Raw genomic sequence first — 19,573 nt, forward strand, 5'->3', positions numbered from 1 at the left:
AAAAAAACGATTCTTTTCCCTTTTCCTGCTTTTTGATATCTTGTTGTTTCTTTCACTTTTCACCAGTTAAGCATATTGAGATCTGTGAACCTTGTTTACACAGAAATCTTCCGTCCCAGGTCTCTGTTGGAGCATTAGGGGTACCAGCTTTCAGCATTCTGGTGGGCCCAACGGCCCCACAGCGACAAGCCCCTATGCTCTTTATTTGGCACGTAGCCTGGAGGTGTCAGAAATATCGACACGCTTTCACGTGACGGAGACTTTGCCAGCCTTTTCCCCCCCTTTCTTAAGCCCGGCATTCTGCCTGCCCAGCCAGGTATTGTAGGGCCCCGTGAAGGCCCTGTGAATAGTGTCAAACTTGATAGTTCTCATTTTGCTTCCTGTACGTGGCAGAAGAAAAAGTGCCCACCGTGTGGGTTTTCCTTTTGTGATGGCCCTCTCTAGTCTTCCTGGGAACACACCACATTCCAGCCACAATCATTCCCTTTGTGAATCCGGGTATTGTGGGTGAGCTGTTATGCCGATAACCCTCCTAGCTTTCAGTGTAATGCATGCAAGTATCATAGAAGTCTAGACTCGTATTTTTGCAAACAATGCCAGATAATGAGCAGAGTGTTTTCAGTGATTTGGCAGAGCTTTTGTTTTGACACATCCTCCCTCAATCATGAAGGACCTTTTGTGCTCATCCACGCCTAAGATGTGATTTAAGGTCTGCTACATCTGGACAAATTATTGCACCAGTTTACCATACATGGGCCTCATGTGTCAGTTATGGTTTATGTAACGTACATACGCGTAACCATAGTCTGGCCTGCTAATCCCAGGGGTATAATTTCTAATGCGTCTCGGAGAGGGATTTTCATGCATCTATCCCCCAGAACACAGCAGACCACAGAGCTGCTAAATGTTTCTGACTGCAAATTTGATTTACCTCCACTCAAAAACTACTTTCTGTTCATGATTTTTCCCCCCACTAAATGTGTTATGGTCCACTGTGTACAAAGTATTTTAATGGTTCTTGTCTTTCCTCCAAAACTCTCCAGGAAGTTTTTCTCTCAGGTACAGAGCTTTTGAACATTATCCATTATAAATAAAAACTCAAATCCTGCAGAAGGAATGTTTTAAAACATTTCTGATCACCTGCAGCAGACTCGGAGATTAAAAAAAACCCTGGCATTTCATTTAGTTGCTCTCTCACACTGTCCCATGTGTTATTGTGTCATGAACCGTCCACCATTACCCCCACTGGGTGAAGAGAACATGTTTTCCTCCTCTCTGTGACAAGAAGGAATTGTTAAGGTTAAGTAGATAGGGCAGCCGGAAATAATTACCAAGCACTTGTGAAGTTTTTTTCCACCCTTTGTTCGTCTTTTCCCTTTCATTTTAACAATCTTTTCAATGTGCAGATCTTGTTTATGATTAAATTCATTCTGGTCTTGCCTCTGAGCATGGCAAAAGAAGTTTGACTGAAACGAGCTGTAGTTTAGCAGTTGGACCTGTAATTTACTAGGCTTAAATACCATTGGAAGCTCCTTTGCCAAAGGAGAGGCGGGCTTTTGTGTGGAGTTCATGCAAAACGACCCCCTTTCTACAAATCAACTGGCAGATGACAGACAATGATGAAAATTTGATTCTTTGAAGTTGTAATGGCCATTGAAATGTGTAAAATTCTTGTATTGAAAGGAGAGCGCCCTGGAAAGCCCTGAGTCTTGGGTGGCTGGTGCCTGCGTGCTGGGAGGTTCGTCTGTGTTTTGTCGCTGACTTCCCATTGCTTGTTTGCTAATTCCCTGAAGAATTGGACCAGATCCTTGATAGGAGCTTGAAGGGGCTCCAGTTGCTCAGGAATATGCATTTAGTACACCCAAAGGCCCCTCCTCCTCCTCTTGTCGCGCTGGCCTACTTTCTGATGGTCTGGAATAAATCACCTCAAGTATTAGGCATTAATTTCATCCACCTCCATGCAAAACAGTATGAATAACAGCATAAAGATGACTATTATATTTGTCCTTTGAATCCAGTATTGACCTTTTCACATATGGTTTCTTCTTGATGTTTTTTTATAAAGCTGTTATTCGGTTATACTAAAATTGTAAACACATTTAAAGTCTTAAAAAACAAAAATGTGAATTACTGAACAAAGTACTCAGCACATTGAACACTCTCGGACATTTACATGCCACAAAAAACTTCAACAAGACATAAACATACAGCAGAAACAATAAAAAGTACAATCCAAACACTTTATTTTACAGTACCTATAAAACGTGTTCACTCCTTGGACACTGAAGATATATTTGAGCTTTTTTTGACCCCGATATTTAAAAGGGGGAAAATAAATCTCCACAGAATGATGCAAGGTACAAAAATATAAAACATAGTACTTTTTATAGCCATTTTCCTAACTCCTAACTTCTAACACTAAGAACAGGTTGTCAGAGCTTCAAGTTGTATTTTATAACACCTGTGAGCAAACTGTCAGATGACCTTTCTCAGCAAACACACACATATATCTTCACATGAAGTCTTGGAGGGAAAGAAGACATCCGTCAGTGAGTCAAATAAAAGTCTGGATGGTTTTGGAACACCGCTGTTCTGCTCTGCAACCAAAAACATGTCTGTTTGTTCTTTTTATACACACATGGGAAACTCTGACTGCTCAGTTTCATGTTAACATGCTTACAAAGGGGTAACACTGATTTATTCCTCATAAGTCATTACAATAATTAAGTATTCACTATAAATGTGACAATCTTCTCGTCAGCTGTTACTTCCAGTCACACTGTTTCTGTCTGTCCCTCAGGACATCACCTCTTTGACAGGAGTCCCAGAGGAGCACATCAAAACACGGAAGGTCCACATCTTTGTTCCCGCCAAGACGGCCATGCAGTCGGGAATCAACAGCACCAAGAAGTGGAAGATGGACTTTGATACCAGAGAGCGGTGGGAGAACCCGCTGATGGGCTGGGCCTCAACGTAAGAACCTGAACTAAAATTATTTTGTTTTCACCATACTTTTATCAAATTATTTGTGGTGTCAAGTTTAGTTATATATGCCAAAATTTCCGATCAATCTGAAAGGGTTTTCTAATCTACAACATATGAAACACTCTGTATAAAGGTTTTCATTTCCTATATTTGCCTCCAATTGTGTGACTTTTGTGTGGCTGTTTCTGCCTTTCAGAGGTGATCCCTTATCCAACATGGTGCTAAGCTTCTCCTCCAAGGAAGATGCTGTTGCCTTCGCTGAGAAAAATGGTAAAACATTTAAAATGTGTCGGACATTTTTGATGGAATCACAGCCTTGACATTTAAAGAAACATCTTTGTGAAAAGCATATAATAGCCAGTTTAAAAACAACCTAACTGGATAATGAGACACACACACTTGGGAGTTTTACCAAAATGTAACCAGTAGAAAGAACCGACTGGTACATTTAAAAAAAAAATGAAATTATTTTAAATTACTATTACCTGCATTATTTCCATCAGGAGTAGTGGTAATAATGTGATGTGATGTGATGGCTGGTTGCCAGTTTTGCTGCATTGACTGTATCAGGGAGTAACTAGATTTAATCTGCATCACTGTGCACTGTGATCCAATCTAAAATAGTTCGTTACATCAGCTTACATAATGCAAAGTAACACTGGAGCACTTGCCATAGTACCTTGAAAAAAGGGCATCAAATTTTACATTTATATTAAAAGATAAATAAAATGTGACAATCACAACTTTTCTTGGCTAGTAGCAGATGACAGCAGGATGACTAATTAACCTTAGTACTAATTAAGTTCTTGCCATGAATTAATCTGTTGGAGAGAAGAGAGATCAGAAAGTATTAACCATTTCAAATTCTCACTATCAATATGTATAGACACTTTTGATGTTTTTGACAAAACAACAGTGGTGGGCTGGGTGTGTTTGATTCATAAGCCTAGCTCGTTCCTGACTCTGGCTGCTGAAAGTAGAGATGGAGACTTTATTGCGTTAGGGGAGATTTTGATATAATTTAGCAGCGGTGATGCACCACTGTTGAATGCACCTAAGAGAAATTGCTGTTCTATCCCCTCTAACTCCAAATGCAATACACTAAAGATTAATCACGAATCAGAATATTGAAGATAAACTCATCATAGTGTTTGGATTAGAGCTGGGCAATGAATCGTTTTTTTTTTTTACAGTGAAACCGAATTTGAGATGTTTAAAAAAGAAAATTTCAATTGTTTTAATTTTCTGTTTAATTTTCAGATAACTTTGACAGAAATAAAAAATACCTAATATATATTGATTTTTTTTAAATAGCATGAAAATGACATAAATATATTTTTTTGTTTAAATGTTATTTATTTATTTATTATTGTTATCTGAATTGTAGGTTTGCACTTAATTTATTAAATAATTTAATTAAAAAAATTGGAAATAAAATGTGGTGTGAAAAAAAACATTTTTTTTTAAGTTGAGGCCAGCCCTAATTGGGATATTGACAAAAAAAATGTTCACAGCTTCTTAAGTGTTTCAAACCAGCTTTGACATCAGGTGATTGTAATAGTAGGAAAACAGCACCTGTTAAAATAGCGTTATAGCAACAGAGACGTCTGATGACAGCGTGTGGGCCTCATAACAAATCAAGTCATAAAACATTAAGAGAATATGTTGGCTCAGGGGTGTCAGGCTGATCTCTGACAGGGCCGGGGAGGCTGCAGCAGGAGCACACCTGACTCAACTCATTCAACCACCTGAACTGTCTTCACTCAGTTGATTTGTTGTATCAGGTGTTTGGTTGGAGCAAAACCCTGCAGCCACATGGCCCTTTCAAGGCCAAACAGTCGTCCTGCCTTGAAGTTAAACACAGTTGATGTGGTTCTCAAAGCTCAACAGAAAGTTCACTTTAACTGAACTGAGAGAACTGAACCATCTGGGAGAGTTTGTTGAAACGGAGCAAAGGAAAACTGGCTTACTCTGTTTATTGCTCCATGAAAGTGATTAGTGCAGTTCTGACTACACACAGCCTGTTGATGTCTACAAAACACCTCATTGTGTTTGGAACTCAGCCAAAGAGAATATACGTGACGTTCTCACCCCCATCACTTACTCCTGATGTTTTCCCTTCAGGTTGGAGCTACGATATATCAGAGAAGAGGAGCGCAAAGCCCCGCGTGAAGTCCTACGGAGCAAACTTCTCCTGGGACAAGAGGACCAGGAGGTCTGCTAAGTAAACTGAAGACCCCCATCTGTTAGTTGGCTTGACCTCAGGCAGACCTGTATCATTCTTGTCAATAAATTCATAATTATATATGTGTAAACCAAACATTTTGGTCATTATCGCTTTATTCTTCAAACATTCACCTCATTACTGACTACCTAACACAGTCTCCCCGATTAATGAAGTGTTTGTTCTCTGAGTCGAGTTGTGCAACAGCAAAACAAAGGGGAACATATTATTACAATTAGAAGCTGTTTAAACACACGGATAAATATATCTGGAGGCCAAAACCAGTGACATTTTTCCTGCGTGAGTGTTTCTTTCCATCCTGTTACCTGAATTGTTTCAGTGTTTTGGGAGATGCATAAATGGAATTTAAATAGGAACTTAAATAGTTTTTTTTTCCCCCTGGAAAAAAAAAAAAAGAAACGCTTTTACTACAACATCTGTGCATTAAGGCTATCAAGTCTTTTTATAAATAAAGATGTAAACAGTCACTACATTTTTATTGAGATCTAACATGTGATTTTCATTTCTTTGGTATAATTTATCTGGAACTGAGAGAAAAATGCCTGCCATGACTTCATGAAGCCAAATGTGACATTTTCATATGTAATTGAGTTAATTATCACGTAGAACAAAGAAAAACAGCAAATCCTCACAAGTGATGAGCGTAAACAAAGGAATGTTTGGCCTTTAGCTTGTAAAATAACCTTAAAAATCGCTCCACAATATACCATCATATTAAAAGACACAACTGTACATTTGAGCTCTTTTTGTGGGGTCAGGTTCAAAAGCCTAAGCATCTTTTTCACATATTTCAGGTTTATAGCTGCATTCCAAATGTTGAATAAGATATAAAGACTCATATAGTGCAGGATGATCCATCTGTTTTATATGAAGCATATATTGACTTTCTATTGTTGGTTTGAAAAAAACAACAACCCAACTTTAATGTTTTAATGCCTCAAAACTTGTCAATAAGCAAATAAAACTATCTCAACAGGAAGTAACTGAGTGAGCAAAGTGGAGATGTTTGGAAAAGCTGTAAATTCTTTTTAATGCCCAGCTATTCACACTTGGCAGTGCACTTGCTGCCAGCGCTTGTTTACGGTCTTTGTGTTCAGTAAACAGTGGTGTTACTCTGCCCCGAGTCCCAAACTGCGTGACTGCACTGATATTCACACACCAATCATGGGCGCCTAATTGGTATAGCCCTTCGTTAATTAACGCACTGCATTGCAAATCTTTCACAGCCTTGCGCTCGCTATTTATTTTGTTCTGTCACTCGGCACATCAAAAGCACCGATCTGATATGAGTGTAATGGTCCATCTGAACGGCAGGACATGAATGACAGCATGTGTTGCTTTTCCCTTTGAAACCCCCTCGCAGAGAAGCAGTGGGGATAAAACGCTCTTGGCACAACTTTGTATCATAAAAGTTGAAAGCATTCCGCCCGTCTTGGCCTATAAGCACAATAATGTATGTGAAATGAGGATGGCGGTGCAGTGGCATTGTTCAAAATCATCATTACAACACAAACATCAGCGATACGACTGCTCCCATCAGTCAGGACAAACACTGGCTCAAAGCGTTTTACACTAAACACAGTCCTAAACAACAGTTTAACAGAAATAATAGTATTGGCAGGGAATTAGATGAAATTTCATGTCTAATGAGTTCAGTATCACAAAGAGTTACAGAACGATTGTGGTATCACACCATGCACATATTTTTTTATTAAGACATGGGACTTATTTTATTTGCTTTCACCCCGATACAACGGATGGTTGTTATCATGTTTGTGGTGTTTACAACATTGGAGAAGACTGGTTGCAAAAAATATTGCAGTTTATTTCCAAAAACACAACATTCCTACTAAGCTGTTAAATGGCTAATGTAAACAAATATTCCACCAATAACGTGTTTATCACGTCAAAATATAGAGTATATATAAGTGAAACGGCTGCTTCTTATGGCATTTTGCTCTTTGCATTAAAATAGGATTTCTTTCCACTGGTGGCAGACACGTTCATCTGCGCAAACACAGCCTCATTCCCTCAACTGCCATCTTGAAAAGGTCGGTGTTTCAATATTTGTACATATCCCAAAACCTATTGACATCCAAGTCTTTCATAATGCTTAAAAGTTGGTGTCCAGAAATATGGGTGTTTCTTTTGGCCGCGCATATTTGTGATGTCATCATACATCATTTGCATAATGGTGACAGAAAATCCATGGACTGCATGTGTTGCATGTTAGCAGCATGTGTGGGAATGAATTTTAATAGAATATATTTGCTTCTTTTTCCATAATGTTCTGAATTAGTCACTTAATTTGTCGCTAGTCACTTTTTCAGAAATAGTCACTAAGACGGTCTGTAAAGGTCACATAGTCTTGCAAGGAAGTTGCCATGTTGGCAACACTGGTTTTAGTTGTCTACATAAAAAATAGCCACAATGAAAACCGTTGACAGCCTGCTCTGTGGATCAGCAGTTTCACAACACATGCACGAAAGCTAATATTTTGTCGAGGTCAAACGCAACATGAAAAACAGCTCAGTATGATGCTACGGACTACATCTGGAGTTCTGTACAGTGAAATGTTCACCGCCATAACTCCCGCCTGTCATCAATGACGATCTGTGGTTCAATTAAGTTCAACTTTTTGCTGCACAACCTGATGGAAAATCAATGTCATGTTTGCCCCTATGGCTCAAACAGCTGCTCTTTTCATAGGAAATGATGCTCTCCCTCTGTGCAGTGTCTAATTTGTGCTTTTTGTGTGTGAAAGTCCTGTAACGGACAGGGATTTACAGAGGAGATGTTACATTTTTATAAAAAATGCTCCGCCAACAAGATCCCATTTACTTCCACTGAAATTAGGTGGCAATTTTAAGTAGTTTGCCAGCTCATCAACACATATAAACAGGATTAAAGAACACAGTTAATTCTTGTGTGATAAATCCGTGCTGTATATTTGCACAAAGCACATAGAATGCACATGTGTGCAGGCTGCACTGTAGCATAGACTGTATAGACACCTGCTTGTTATAACGCTGTTTTATAGTGTTTTCAGTCACTAACAGTGTCATAATGTTTTATTGTTTTATGGGTTAAGTAATAATTGGCTTCTCCAGCTGGAAGATACAATAAAAAAAACCTCTGCAGCGGGAGATACTGGAGCAGACCACAATCTGTGTTACACTTCATTCAAATTTTATAGTGCTGACAGGGAAATGTGGCTCACAGACGCAAAACTTCTCTTTAGAAAGAAAGTAAAAAGCAGGTAGTAAGTGAAGGAATTTCTTTTGGCCTTCTGTGACGTTCCTAATCAGCTGAATTGTTGCTATTTAGTGTCCTGAAGAGAGTTCAGTGAGTTGCTGTCATTAAAAAGACACTCTGCTAGAGAGCATGCGGGCCATTATCGAGCCGTGCGTCCTGCTTTGACTCAGCAGCTGGGCAGGAGACCTGATGTGAAAGTTTTAGTTTGAACGCATGCCAAGATGTTATTTGTTAATGGAGCTTCTCTAAATAACACACACACCTTCACTCACGCAAACCGCACTCTGGCCCACCATGACCTAATGATCACTGCTGTCTGTGGTCGCTCACTACTGTGAACTCCCCAACCCTGGTGATGAGGCACGCAACCCTGCTCATCTGCAGCCAAAGACCTGCTTCCCTGAGTGTGTGTGTGTGTGTGTGTGTGTGTGTGTGTTCAGAACGCTGTGTGGAGCGCAGCTTGTTTTGAAGGGCACAGATTGCAGATTGATGATGACTTCTAGTTATCCAAACAAAAGCTCATAGCAAGCAAAGCTGAAAAGAACCTGTTTACCTAAAGTGTACTGTTTATTATTCTTGCATCATTTATTATCCCGTGTACAGTGAGACAACAAAAACAGCTACAGCCATATTATCTTTTCCAATTTTTCTGTAAGGGCTTCAAAAATAATCACAGTGAGCTTTCTGACTTTGTTAAAGGGTCAGTGATGATTAATATGATTGTTTATATAAAATATACATTTTTTACCATCATAGATTTTGCCACTTTGTTTTACTAACAAGAACTTTAATGCCTGGGTGTACAAGGCCTTTTTGGGACCGATTTACTTTTTTGATGACTTTGACATTAATGTGACTCTAACTCAACAGATATTAAATTAATTTAGATTAGCCAAAAATAGACACTCATGTCCTCTTATTTTATCCACAAATGGTTTCTTAACTGTTTTTCCAGAAACTTATCATTGATATTGATAAAATAATGTACAACCATGATATTGCCCACTCAGTCCATGCTGATTTTATTTGCATCTTAGATTTTTGCTGCCACCCCAATACGATGGAAGTGAATGGTTTATTTTGTGGTAAACACATTACAATGCTATTTCAACAAAAATTGTAGAAACAATGTTTGGTAACGCTTTATAATAAGGTCCTTAATAACCATTAATTAACAAGTAATAAGGCATTGTTCTCGCTTTAGATCCGGTAGTTGCAAAAAGCATAGTTAACTTATAGTTAACTTATAATAGATGAGTAATAAAGTATATCTTAATATCAATAAGCAAACAAAATAAGTTTAATAAAGGCATGGCAAAGACATAATGGGTGGGTCATGGGTGTTTGTAATGCCATTATTAAAACTTATATAAGCTTATAAACACACAATAATAGCATCTTGTAAGGACTTACAAGGGCCTTATTACTTGTTAATTAATGGTTATTACAAGGACCTTAATATAAAGCGTTACCCAATGTTTTTGTAAGAACCGTTTCTTCGGTAGACAGTAGCCCCAATAGAAACAGCAAGGTCTGAAGATCATCCTGAGAAATGGGGACATTGTTTATTTATAGTCCACCCCATGTTTCCGAACAAAAAATGTATATAAAAAACTTTAAAAAGGAGAATTGAGGAATTCTGGATCCAGCCTCCATCCTGCCCACCATTGCTGTTCATGCTAGGTATGTACAGTAGTGTTCAAAATAATAGCAGTCCAATGTGACTAACCAGATTAATCCAGGTTTTTAGTATATTTTTTATTGCTACATGGCAAACAAGGTACCAGTAGGTGCAGTAGATTCTCAGAAAACCAACAAGACCCAGCATTCGTGATATGCACGCTCTTAAGGCTGTGCAATTGGGCAATTAGTTGAAAGGGGTGTTGTCAAAAAAATAGCAGTGTCTGCCGTTGACTTTACAAACTCAAAACTATCTTGTACACACTTTTTTGTTTCTAGGATTTTAAGCACAGTTTTGTGGCATGGAGTCAAAATTCTTTAACAACATTCCACAATTCATTTACATTTCTTGGTTTTGCTTCAGAAACAGCATTTTTGATGTCACCCCACAAGTTCTCAACTGGATTAAGGTCCGGGGATTGGGCTGGCCACTCCATAACATCAATGTTGTTGGTTTGGAACCAAGATTTTGCAGCTGGCAGATTTTGCATTTTCCATCCATCCATCCATCCATCCATCCATCTAAAAACCAAAAACAAAAGGGGTTAGTGATGTCAACTTCATCAGAAAAAGACCACACAGAATATCACTCAAACAGGAGTAAATCGTGCATTTGTCTGGGACTATTTTCAGATGTGGATTAATACACACTTGGTGCTCTGGTGAGTATTAATGGCAGCAGGATGGTGTTTGTGGGATCAAAGGACAACGGAAAACAGCACCTATGTTTATCATAATGAAGGAACATGAATCTATGTGACTCACTGATGAGTTAATAATAGTTTTGGGATAATAATGTCCACAACACTGAGCATGAACAGGGTTCCCATAAAAAGGCATTGCATTTAATCATCTCACAATGAGACCTCAAGGTCTTAAATCAATCTTTGAGGAAGTCTTAAAAAATGCAAGGATTTGGGGATCTTGCATAAACAAAATGCAGATCAGGACAGTTGCCTGCTAGCTAGCTGTTACTGTAGCCTTGACAACACAGTGAAGTGCAAAAATATACGGATATCAACGGATATTGGTTATTCACCCTAGACTTCCTGCTGTAGCTAAAATCCTTACCAGGCAATGCAGTTAAGGCTTGCTTTATTCACTGTAAAAAACTAAAAAAAACTTGTCATGATTGGAATTAAGGCAGTAGAATCCCATAAGCAAAGTGAGGAACAAAAAACACACCATAAAACACATTAATGTGGGATCATGTTCTTTTTAAATGTGTTTTTCCATTTATCATGGTTATTGAAAAAAAAAGAAAAAAGTCTTACATTATCTCCTGAGTGGCATTAAAAGGTCTTAATTGGTCTTGATTTGCCTTAAACTGAAAAAGATAATTGGCTCTGTCTACTCAGACAACACGTGTTACTTGTATCAATTTATTGTTGTTTTGGACTTTTCACATGTTTGTTGACAATAAGAAAAATATAAAATATCATCACACGTATACTTTAAAGTAGATAATGTCCAATAGATTAGCTTTCCAGCCATGTGCAAAGACTCTCAGTGAAAAGTAGCAGAAAGTATTTGAGGCATGCTGCTTGGTTTCAGCATTGCTCTCTTCAAAGGAACACAGTTAGCTGGCGCGACGTCCCCCTTTGCTTCTCAGGTCTCGGGCAGAAGAAAGGTTGGGGTTAGGAAGCCCTCTCCTGGGACTGAAGGCATCCACAGCATAACACACCCGTGTTCCGCTATTTATCAATTGCTGTATTCATCTTTTCTGTTTTCCCATTCACACCGCTATCAGGTTGGACGTGACACCACCCTCCCCCCGGAAGGTCAGGATAACCCCCACCACGCACAAACACACCATAGAGATGTCCTCCTGAAAGAGATCAAAGATGCTGATGGTCAGCAAAAGAAGACAAAGGGTTAGCTGAGGTGGTTGAAGTAGCTCAGTTAGCGTGCTGATCCCTCGATGTCTATTTTAGCAGCCGTCTGACGTTTAAGATAAATTCCATCGCTGAATGTTAACATCTTGTTAATGGCTGGAACAGACCAGAGAAATGTCTCCGCAGCCCTCGGCAGACAAGTTAAATGTAGTTTTCTCCGGCATAAATCACTTTAAAGCAGAATTCTTTGAGCGATTTCAGCCTCACATGTCTTAGTGGAGGCCTTTGGGTCGATTATGAATTGAACTTATGTCCACACTAATCTCCTTGTTGCCAAATTAAAGGCAAGTTTTAAAAAATGTCTGGAAAAGTCATTCATTTTGCCAGTGTTTGAAGTTGTCTGGCACATGGCGGGTGACGATGAATTGTCCCCCAAAGAGTTAATTGATGGAGAGGAGAAAACCTTCAGGGAGGGAAAAGTTCAGTTTTCTACCTCCCTGTCCTGTTTGAAGGAGATGCGAGTTGGCAGTGCAGGAGAGGCTTGAAGATTAATGTTGCAAAAGGGGGCTCTGACAGCCTCTCCGCTGGTTGCGGTTCTCTTGGGTGGCCCGATTGGTCTTGGATGTCACTTTTGCTACTTAATCTTGTGTATGTGAACCAGGCAGATTCAGAGGGGCTGAGGAGGGGCTGGGGGCTGTCTGCTGGGCAGCAACACCAGAGACAGACTGAGGAGAATATCAGCAGATTCTTTATTTTTATTTTGTCCAGGTGAAAAGCATTACATTCAATTTCTTGATCTCTATTCTGTGTTGTGCACTCTTGTTGCACAACAGATTTTTTTCAGTTGTAGCTTGTTATTAGATTATGGTGCTGACATGGCCGACAGCTTGTTAATGACTGTTTACAGTATGAGTACATTATGGAAGTTAAATAAATTACCCGCAATAATTTATGGGACTAAATTAGGCAAATTTACTTTAAAATTTCTTACCGACTAAAATATAATGCACACTGTATCCATGTGATGTGTTCAGTGGTAGAGGAAACCACACTGTGAAAATACTCCATTACAAACTCCATTAAAAGTTAAAATAGTACTTAAAGGCACAATGAGTAAGATTTTCCCCAAAAAAATTTATGGTGACAATGGCACCAGGAGAGTGCAGACCTCTGCTAATGATAATGGTTCATTCACATGCTCTTCAGATGATCCCACAGCCAATTTGAGAAGTTTTTCCTACTTCAGTCAGTTCATGAGCTTTAAGTCATAATCTAGAAACAACATGGACGCTACAAAGAAGATGTGTTGTATTTTATTGTTTAAGCAACACTTTGATTTCTTTATTTGCGCGACAAAGAAAAAGCAAAGAAAACACGGCAGGTGAACCATTAAATAAGATCAGGAAACTCATATTGCCAATTATTCTGACACCAGTACAAATTTTTCACAAAAGTGAAAAATAATGCATGTGTCCACCCCATCCACTGCAAAAAAAAAAAAATATTCGGCCAATGCTGCAGACTTCATAAATCAGGCCAGTAGTTTTTCTGGAATCCTGCCGACAAACTGCACCGAAAACAAAACTCCTCTCAATCATCATTTATTACCCACAAGAAGTATGTGGCGATGTCTGTACCTGCACACACCCTGCCCTCTGCCTGTATTATATCATTTATTTTTATTTTTCAGTGTTCAGGATGTTTCTGTGCTTCAGTCTCTGGGCACTGGGTGTGAGGGATGGACCATGTGCTCGATTGCAAGCAGACATCAGAAAGGAAACTACAAGAATGGCTGACACAGCATCAAAACACATAAATATAGCGAGGCGAAATGCCACCCCACCAGGGCTCCAGTGACTCTGTGGTCCACTTTCTCCTGCTGGTGAACACTGAAGGAGAGGATGGGAAAGAAGAGCTGTCAAAACTGATGCACAGAAGTATTATTTGATGGAATGATGCAGCTAAAAATGATTCATTATTTTCAACTATTTTTTGTTTTACCAGTTCTAAATAGACAAAGTTCAGTAAAATAAACATCTAAAGGTGTAATGTGGATGCTTTCTTACCACTTGTGGTGTCTTCAATTAAATTAAAATTCAAATCTACATTAACTTATTGAAATTAAATTTAAATCAAATTCAAATCTACCTACTTGTGAGAACAGATTATTATTACAACAAGCTAACTATATTTGAGGGATAAACCAACAGGTGTTGGTCAGTGAGTAAAGCCATGGTCATATTTTCTTCTTCTGAACTTCTTCTATTGGTTAATCCCATTAGAAGAAGTTAAGGCTCAATCCTCAGAACAGTAAACAGAGAGGAAGCGGTGCCATGTGATCACAAAACACTGACCTGCAGACATTTCATAATTCTAACACTGACCAATCAAAACATTTCACAGCTGATGTTGTGGATTTTTCTTTACACTGAGTCAAAATTAAATGTTTCAAATTCATGAATTGTCTCAACATTTTCACACCCTTTTATTTGGGAATAAGCTTGTTAAAAAGAAGGCTGGGCCAGGTTTGTCGACATTAAATAGTAAATAAACTGCTTACCATTGGTTACTGTAAAAGTAAAGACGGACTGTAGCTGCCAGATGACCAATTGTTCAGCGAGCGTCTTCCAGCTAACCTCTCTAAGCCAATCTAAACTGGTCTCTTACTTGACCTTTCTGACATTTAACCCAAATCCTCAACACCTTAAACACTATTTCTGGCTTCAGCTCTAAGCTTATTCCCACTATCTAACCCGTGCTTGTGTCTGCAGCCTGCAGAGCTGAATCATCTCAGCCCCACGCTGTGCACCTTCTCCTCTTTCTGTTGTTCACTCACGTCCTATTTGTGACCGACTTTGCAGTTTCCTGCCTGACTCAGGGTGCGTTTCGTCATCGCTGTAAGGGCCACATTAAATTTGCACTCTACCAAATATGGCTCCCAGCAGCGATCAAACTGCTCCGTGCCAAAACTTCGGTAAAACACAGGTGTTCTCTCTCTGCGCTGCGACCATGTTTACTAGATTGTTCCTGTGAAAGACTCACTTTTTCTCCTTTTTTTCGCTTTCACACGGAACGTTTGTATTTTGAGAGCTGCAAGCTGCCCACATAGTGTCGTCACTGGAGCTGCTTTCCCCGTAAACTGTTTGGATTCAATGAGCTAATCCACCTACGGTGTTTGGCTCGGAGCCACACAGCACACCAAACAGACCATAATGTATAAAAGGCCAAATTTATAGGTAACAATTAAATATTTACTACATATTAGCGACTGATTAATCACCTGTGGCTTCTTACAAAACATTCACTGTGTCGGTTTGTTATGGGAGTTATCTGAGGCCAAGGCTCATAAAAAATATGATTAAAGGCGTTAATAAAGTAAATGCCACTTATCTTAATGTAAAAAAGTCAAGGGAAAACTTTCATTTTATTTCAGCTTTTCTCACAGAAAACAACTTTCACCCACATCCGTCTTTCCTCATGCTTGTACTTGATGTTGATATTAATGTAAAGCTGGTGTCTGCACTACATGAAAGCCTCAGCACCTTCTCAGAGTGCAGCCAAACCACAGCTGTACTCTGCACATGTTCATCTGACTCCTGCAGGGAGAGGCAGTGCATGTCACAGCCCTCCCCTTTGTTATTCCCTGTTTTTCAGAGCCGTGACAGTAAATTCTACAAAAGTCCACAAAAAGGATGTTCAAAGCGTCACGTCTGTCCATCTTCAAAGAGTTATGACAAGAGAGAATCACTTGTAAAAAGTGAAAAGTCTGATAGCCATCAGTGGGCCGGGGACTCTAGTAAACAGAGCGCTGAGTCTAGACCGCTTGAGACGGGCATGTTAAGGTCACGCTCATAAAAGTCCCCTAGACACGGTGCTCCTTATAGGCCCTGGAGGGAAGAGCCGGAGCAGGCATCACCTGCACAGATGGGTCAGGAGCTGCTACTGGACCCCCGTCACACGGCCTGAGAGTGCAATAGGTTTCATATGCGTCACGTCGTGAATTAGGCTCAGCGTCAAATAACTCACGGTAGACTGAACTGGGCTGTGTGCAGTAAGTATGTAAGGAAGACGGGGCAAAACACAGACTGCAACGTGACAGAGGGGTCCTCATATAGAAGGAGGAAGCAAATCTGTAACTGGATTGGATGATCTTGAAAAGACGATTTTTAAATAGATTGTTAAAAATACAACAGAGCCTTCAGTGGCTACCACTAATTGACCTCTTGAAGGAATGCAACGCCTTCTCCTTGACTGACATTTGCTTTTAGCAGCTCCTGTGGGATGGGGCAGTGGGCTGGTGGAAGGCGATAGCGGGGGGAGATCCTCTGGAGATAAACCGCCATGCCCCCTGTCCCTCAGACAACAAAGAAAGTGAGTGATGTTTGTCTGAAAACCAAGAGCCGCGATCCCTCTTGTTTTGATGTGTGGGCCACCTGGGATGCGGGTCTCCATCAGCACTCGGGCCGAGGAGAGAGGAAGAGAAACAGGACTCACACAGATCTCGTCCCCAGGACAAACAATCTGAGTGACAAGCCTGCTGGAATCCCACGGAAGTCACCCAACAGACAAGGCATTCAAACATGCAGAAAAAACAAGAGGCATTTAGGTGGTCACAAAGGGCCGGAGTAGAATTGCACAGCGTGGTTTCCTCGATCTTTCGAGGACAAAAGTGTAGGTCCTTCAGTGTCTAAACGTGCAGGAAACCTACGACGATCACAAACATTTAATCTCATATCGAACACACAAACTGTCCAACTACACAGTCATCCATAAAGTTGGAATAACTTAGTTTTCAGATACAATCCTCTGTTAATTGTGGTTTCATTTTCATTGTGATATGTTTGGAAGAGATTGATTAATAAAGTTGTGAGAAGATAAACACTTTATCTGCCAAGAATAAATCACATCGTCACAATAATTTCATGGAAAGAGGTCAAAAATAACTTATTACAACTTTATGGGCAACTGTGTATCTACTTTACAAGCGTTTTTCCCTTTTTACCTATTTACATCACTACAATACAGAGGTAAATATTGTAGCTACTAGTCCACTACTAATTTGAGAGCTATAGTTTCTTTGTTTCACATACAAAATATATGATCATCTGATTTTTATAGATTTTTGTGTCAAAACATACTGGCATTGCCAACAACCATGACATTTTAAAATTAAATATTGATAACAGACATGAGTTTATGTTTACATAATTCATTACAACTAAAATTATAATGTAGTTACAGATAAAACAATTTCTCTCCACCTCACAACATACCAACATTTTGGCAAATGCAATTCATTTACACTTAGTAAACAAAGTAAAAGATGAATTTGACTGATAGCATTCATTTACTCATTCGTATTTTCTATAGATATTGTGATAATATTTTCTCGTAGGGCTGGGCAATATCGAAAAAGTCAGATATCACACATTTTTTTTACCAAATACCTCGAAAGCAATATTGCAACTATTGGTGCTTTCACACATTTTTTTACACAATCGGATTTTAAATAAATAATCATCAGTAATGTGGATATAATGAAACGGGGGTAAAGGCAAATAATAGAAGAGCTGGAACAGTCTAACAAGCTCAGAAAATAACACAAATTTTGCAGCCCTTTCCCAAACCAGGAAAGTCAACACTTATTACCATATTTACTTAGACCAAAAATCTAAGATGATATTTAGTCTAAGGTCCCTATATTAATATATTATGGATATATTGCCAATATGCACATTATTGTAAATGACTTTGGCCATGATAACTGAATACTTCTTCCTTCACTATTTAAAGGTAGAAGTCACTCAAAGTCCATCATATTTATCTTTTAAAGCTGATCACCCACATATAATTTCATAAATAGTTTTAACATTTGCAATGCTCAAATGTAGGACCAGAAAAAGAAACAGATCCAGTTTTACACTATATAAAAAGATAGACAACTCTGGTCACTGTCATCTGAAAACATCACCTCCACTTACATTTACTTACTGCGGCTCAGTTGCACAGGAAGTTTTCAGACTTGAATCTACACGGTCCCTCATAAAGTTGTAATAAAATATTTTCCATGAAATGATTGTGACAATGATTGATTTTTGACAGATAAAGTGTTATAAAATATATAAAGTGTATCTTCTCAAAACTTTATTAATCAATCTCTTCCAAACCCATCACAATGAAAATGAAACCACAATTAACAGAGGATTGTGTCTGGAAACAAAATTATTCCAACTTTATGGGCGACCATGTATTTAGACCCTCGTTCAGAAAACTGTGTCAGTGGATGAAAATCTGGTAGACAGAGCTCACACGTTTGAGCAGGCCAAATCTGTTCCAGAAATAAACACATTTGTGAGGGTTTATGCATTCTGACACTAATAAAAATGTGATCAGTGATCTTGTGAAGTCTTGTGAATGAGGATTGATTGGAAACAATTGACTGTGGCAGCTGCCCAATACCCTCAATTCCCACCTCTGATTCATTTACTTAAACATATTCAGACTAATTTAATACACTCATGATCTTTATATCAGATGTAATAAAATGAAAAAGAATGCAAGACAAATACAAAAACTTGCAGTGACTCATAAAACACCTTGAAGGAAAAATTCAGTCGACTATTAATCAGCGGTAATAATGATTGTGGCATGTTGCTGCAAAGTGCGCTCGCTCACTGCTTGGCAGGGGTGTAACTCATTAAGATTCTATCAGCTCTGAGCCGTTCATTAGTTTTACAGCTCCACCACAAACCTGCAAGATCACATGCACGACAGGAGGGATTCCTCTGCCTTAACGTTCAGCGTCAGGGACGTCAGCTCTGAGGAATCTCCTTTGCACATCTGAAAACACAAAGCTGCTATGGAAAAAAAACACATGTGAGTTAGTGGTTAATAACAGAAGATTTACATTAACGCTGCTGTTAAAGGGACAGTTCATATAAAAATCCAAAATACACATTCTTCCTCCTATCTGTGGTGCAATTTATTAATCTAGATTGTTTTGAGTTGTGTGTGTGAGTGTTGCCGGCAGACATCTCCAACAGTCTGATCTCACACCAAAGCAACATAGATTGATAAGAAGCACTACAGGTAGAAGGAAAAACCTATTTGAGGTGAACTGTCCCTTTAGTATTTGCACAAGTGAAGTAAGATTTTTTCTATTATTTTACTTAGAGAACCATATGCATTATGAGCTTTTATGAATGTTTTAGATAGTTTATTTGTCTAACAACCTTTAGATTCTACAAAAGTAGATTCATGTAATTTAAAATAATTCAAATTCATAATTTAGATTTAAGTCCTAAGCATGTGGTTTAACCACCAAAAACTGCAACTAATTATCCAGAGCTGCTGTTAATCCATCAAATGATATTATATTGACATGAGTTCAACACTGACTGCACAACTTGGCTCTCACACCTTCCGAATAAACAAAACTACTAGTTTGCTGGTCAGTTTTAATAAATCAAAATATATGGCGTGACAGCAGTCAAATCCTGCACATTTTGTGACTCTTTGAAATCATCATCTCACATATCTGGAAACTATTATTTGGTCCAGGGAAAATTTCTTC

The 19,573-nt window shown here is 38.9% G+C and overlaps 1 protein-coding gene across 1 annotated transcript in view; it reads left to right on the forward strand.

Moving 5' to 3' along the window:
* ndufs4 (NADH:ubiquinone oxidoreductase subunit S4) overlaps window positions 1-5,603 on the forward strand; it is a 17,128-nt gene extending 11,525 nt beyond the window's left edge. Inside the window, exons 3-5 of the mRNA XM_059337924.1 lie at window positions 2,801-2,973; window positions 3,182-3,255; window positions 5,110-5,603. Coding sequence (XP_059193907.1) covers window positions 2,801-2,973; window positions 3,182-3,255; window positions 5,110-5,213 — 351 coding nt within the window. The 3' untranslated portion in view covers window positions 5,214-5,603. The remainder of the gene's footprint in view (window positions 1-2,800; window positions 2,974-3,181; window positions 3,256-5,109) is intronic.
* The last annotated feature ends 13,970 nt before the right edge of the window (window positions 5,604-19,573 follow it).

This window comes from Centropristis striata, chromosome 7 (genome assembly GCF_030273125.1).
Source record: "Centropristis striata isolate RG_2023a ecotype Rhode Island chromosome 7, C.striata_1.0, whole genome shotgun sequence".
Taxonomy (NCBI): domain Eukaryota; kingdom Metazoa; phylum Chordata; class Actinopteri; order Perciformes; family Serranidae; genus Centropristis; species Centropristis striata.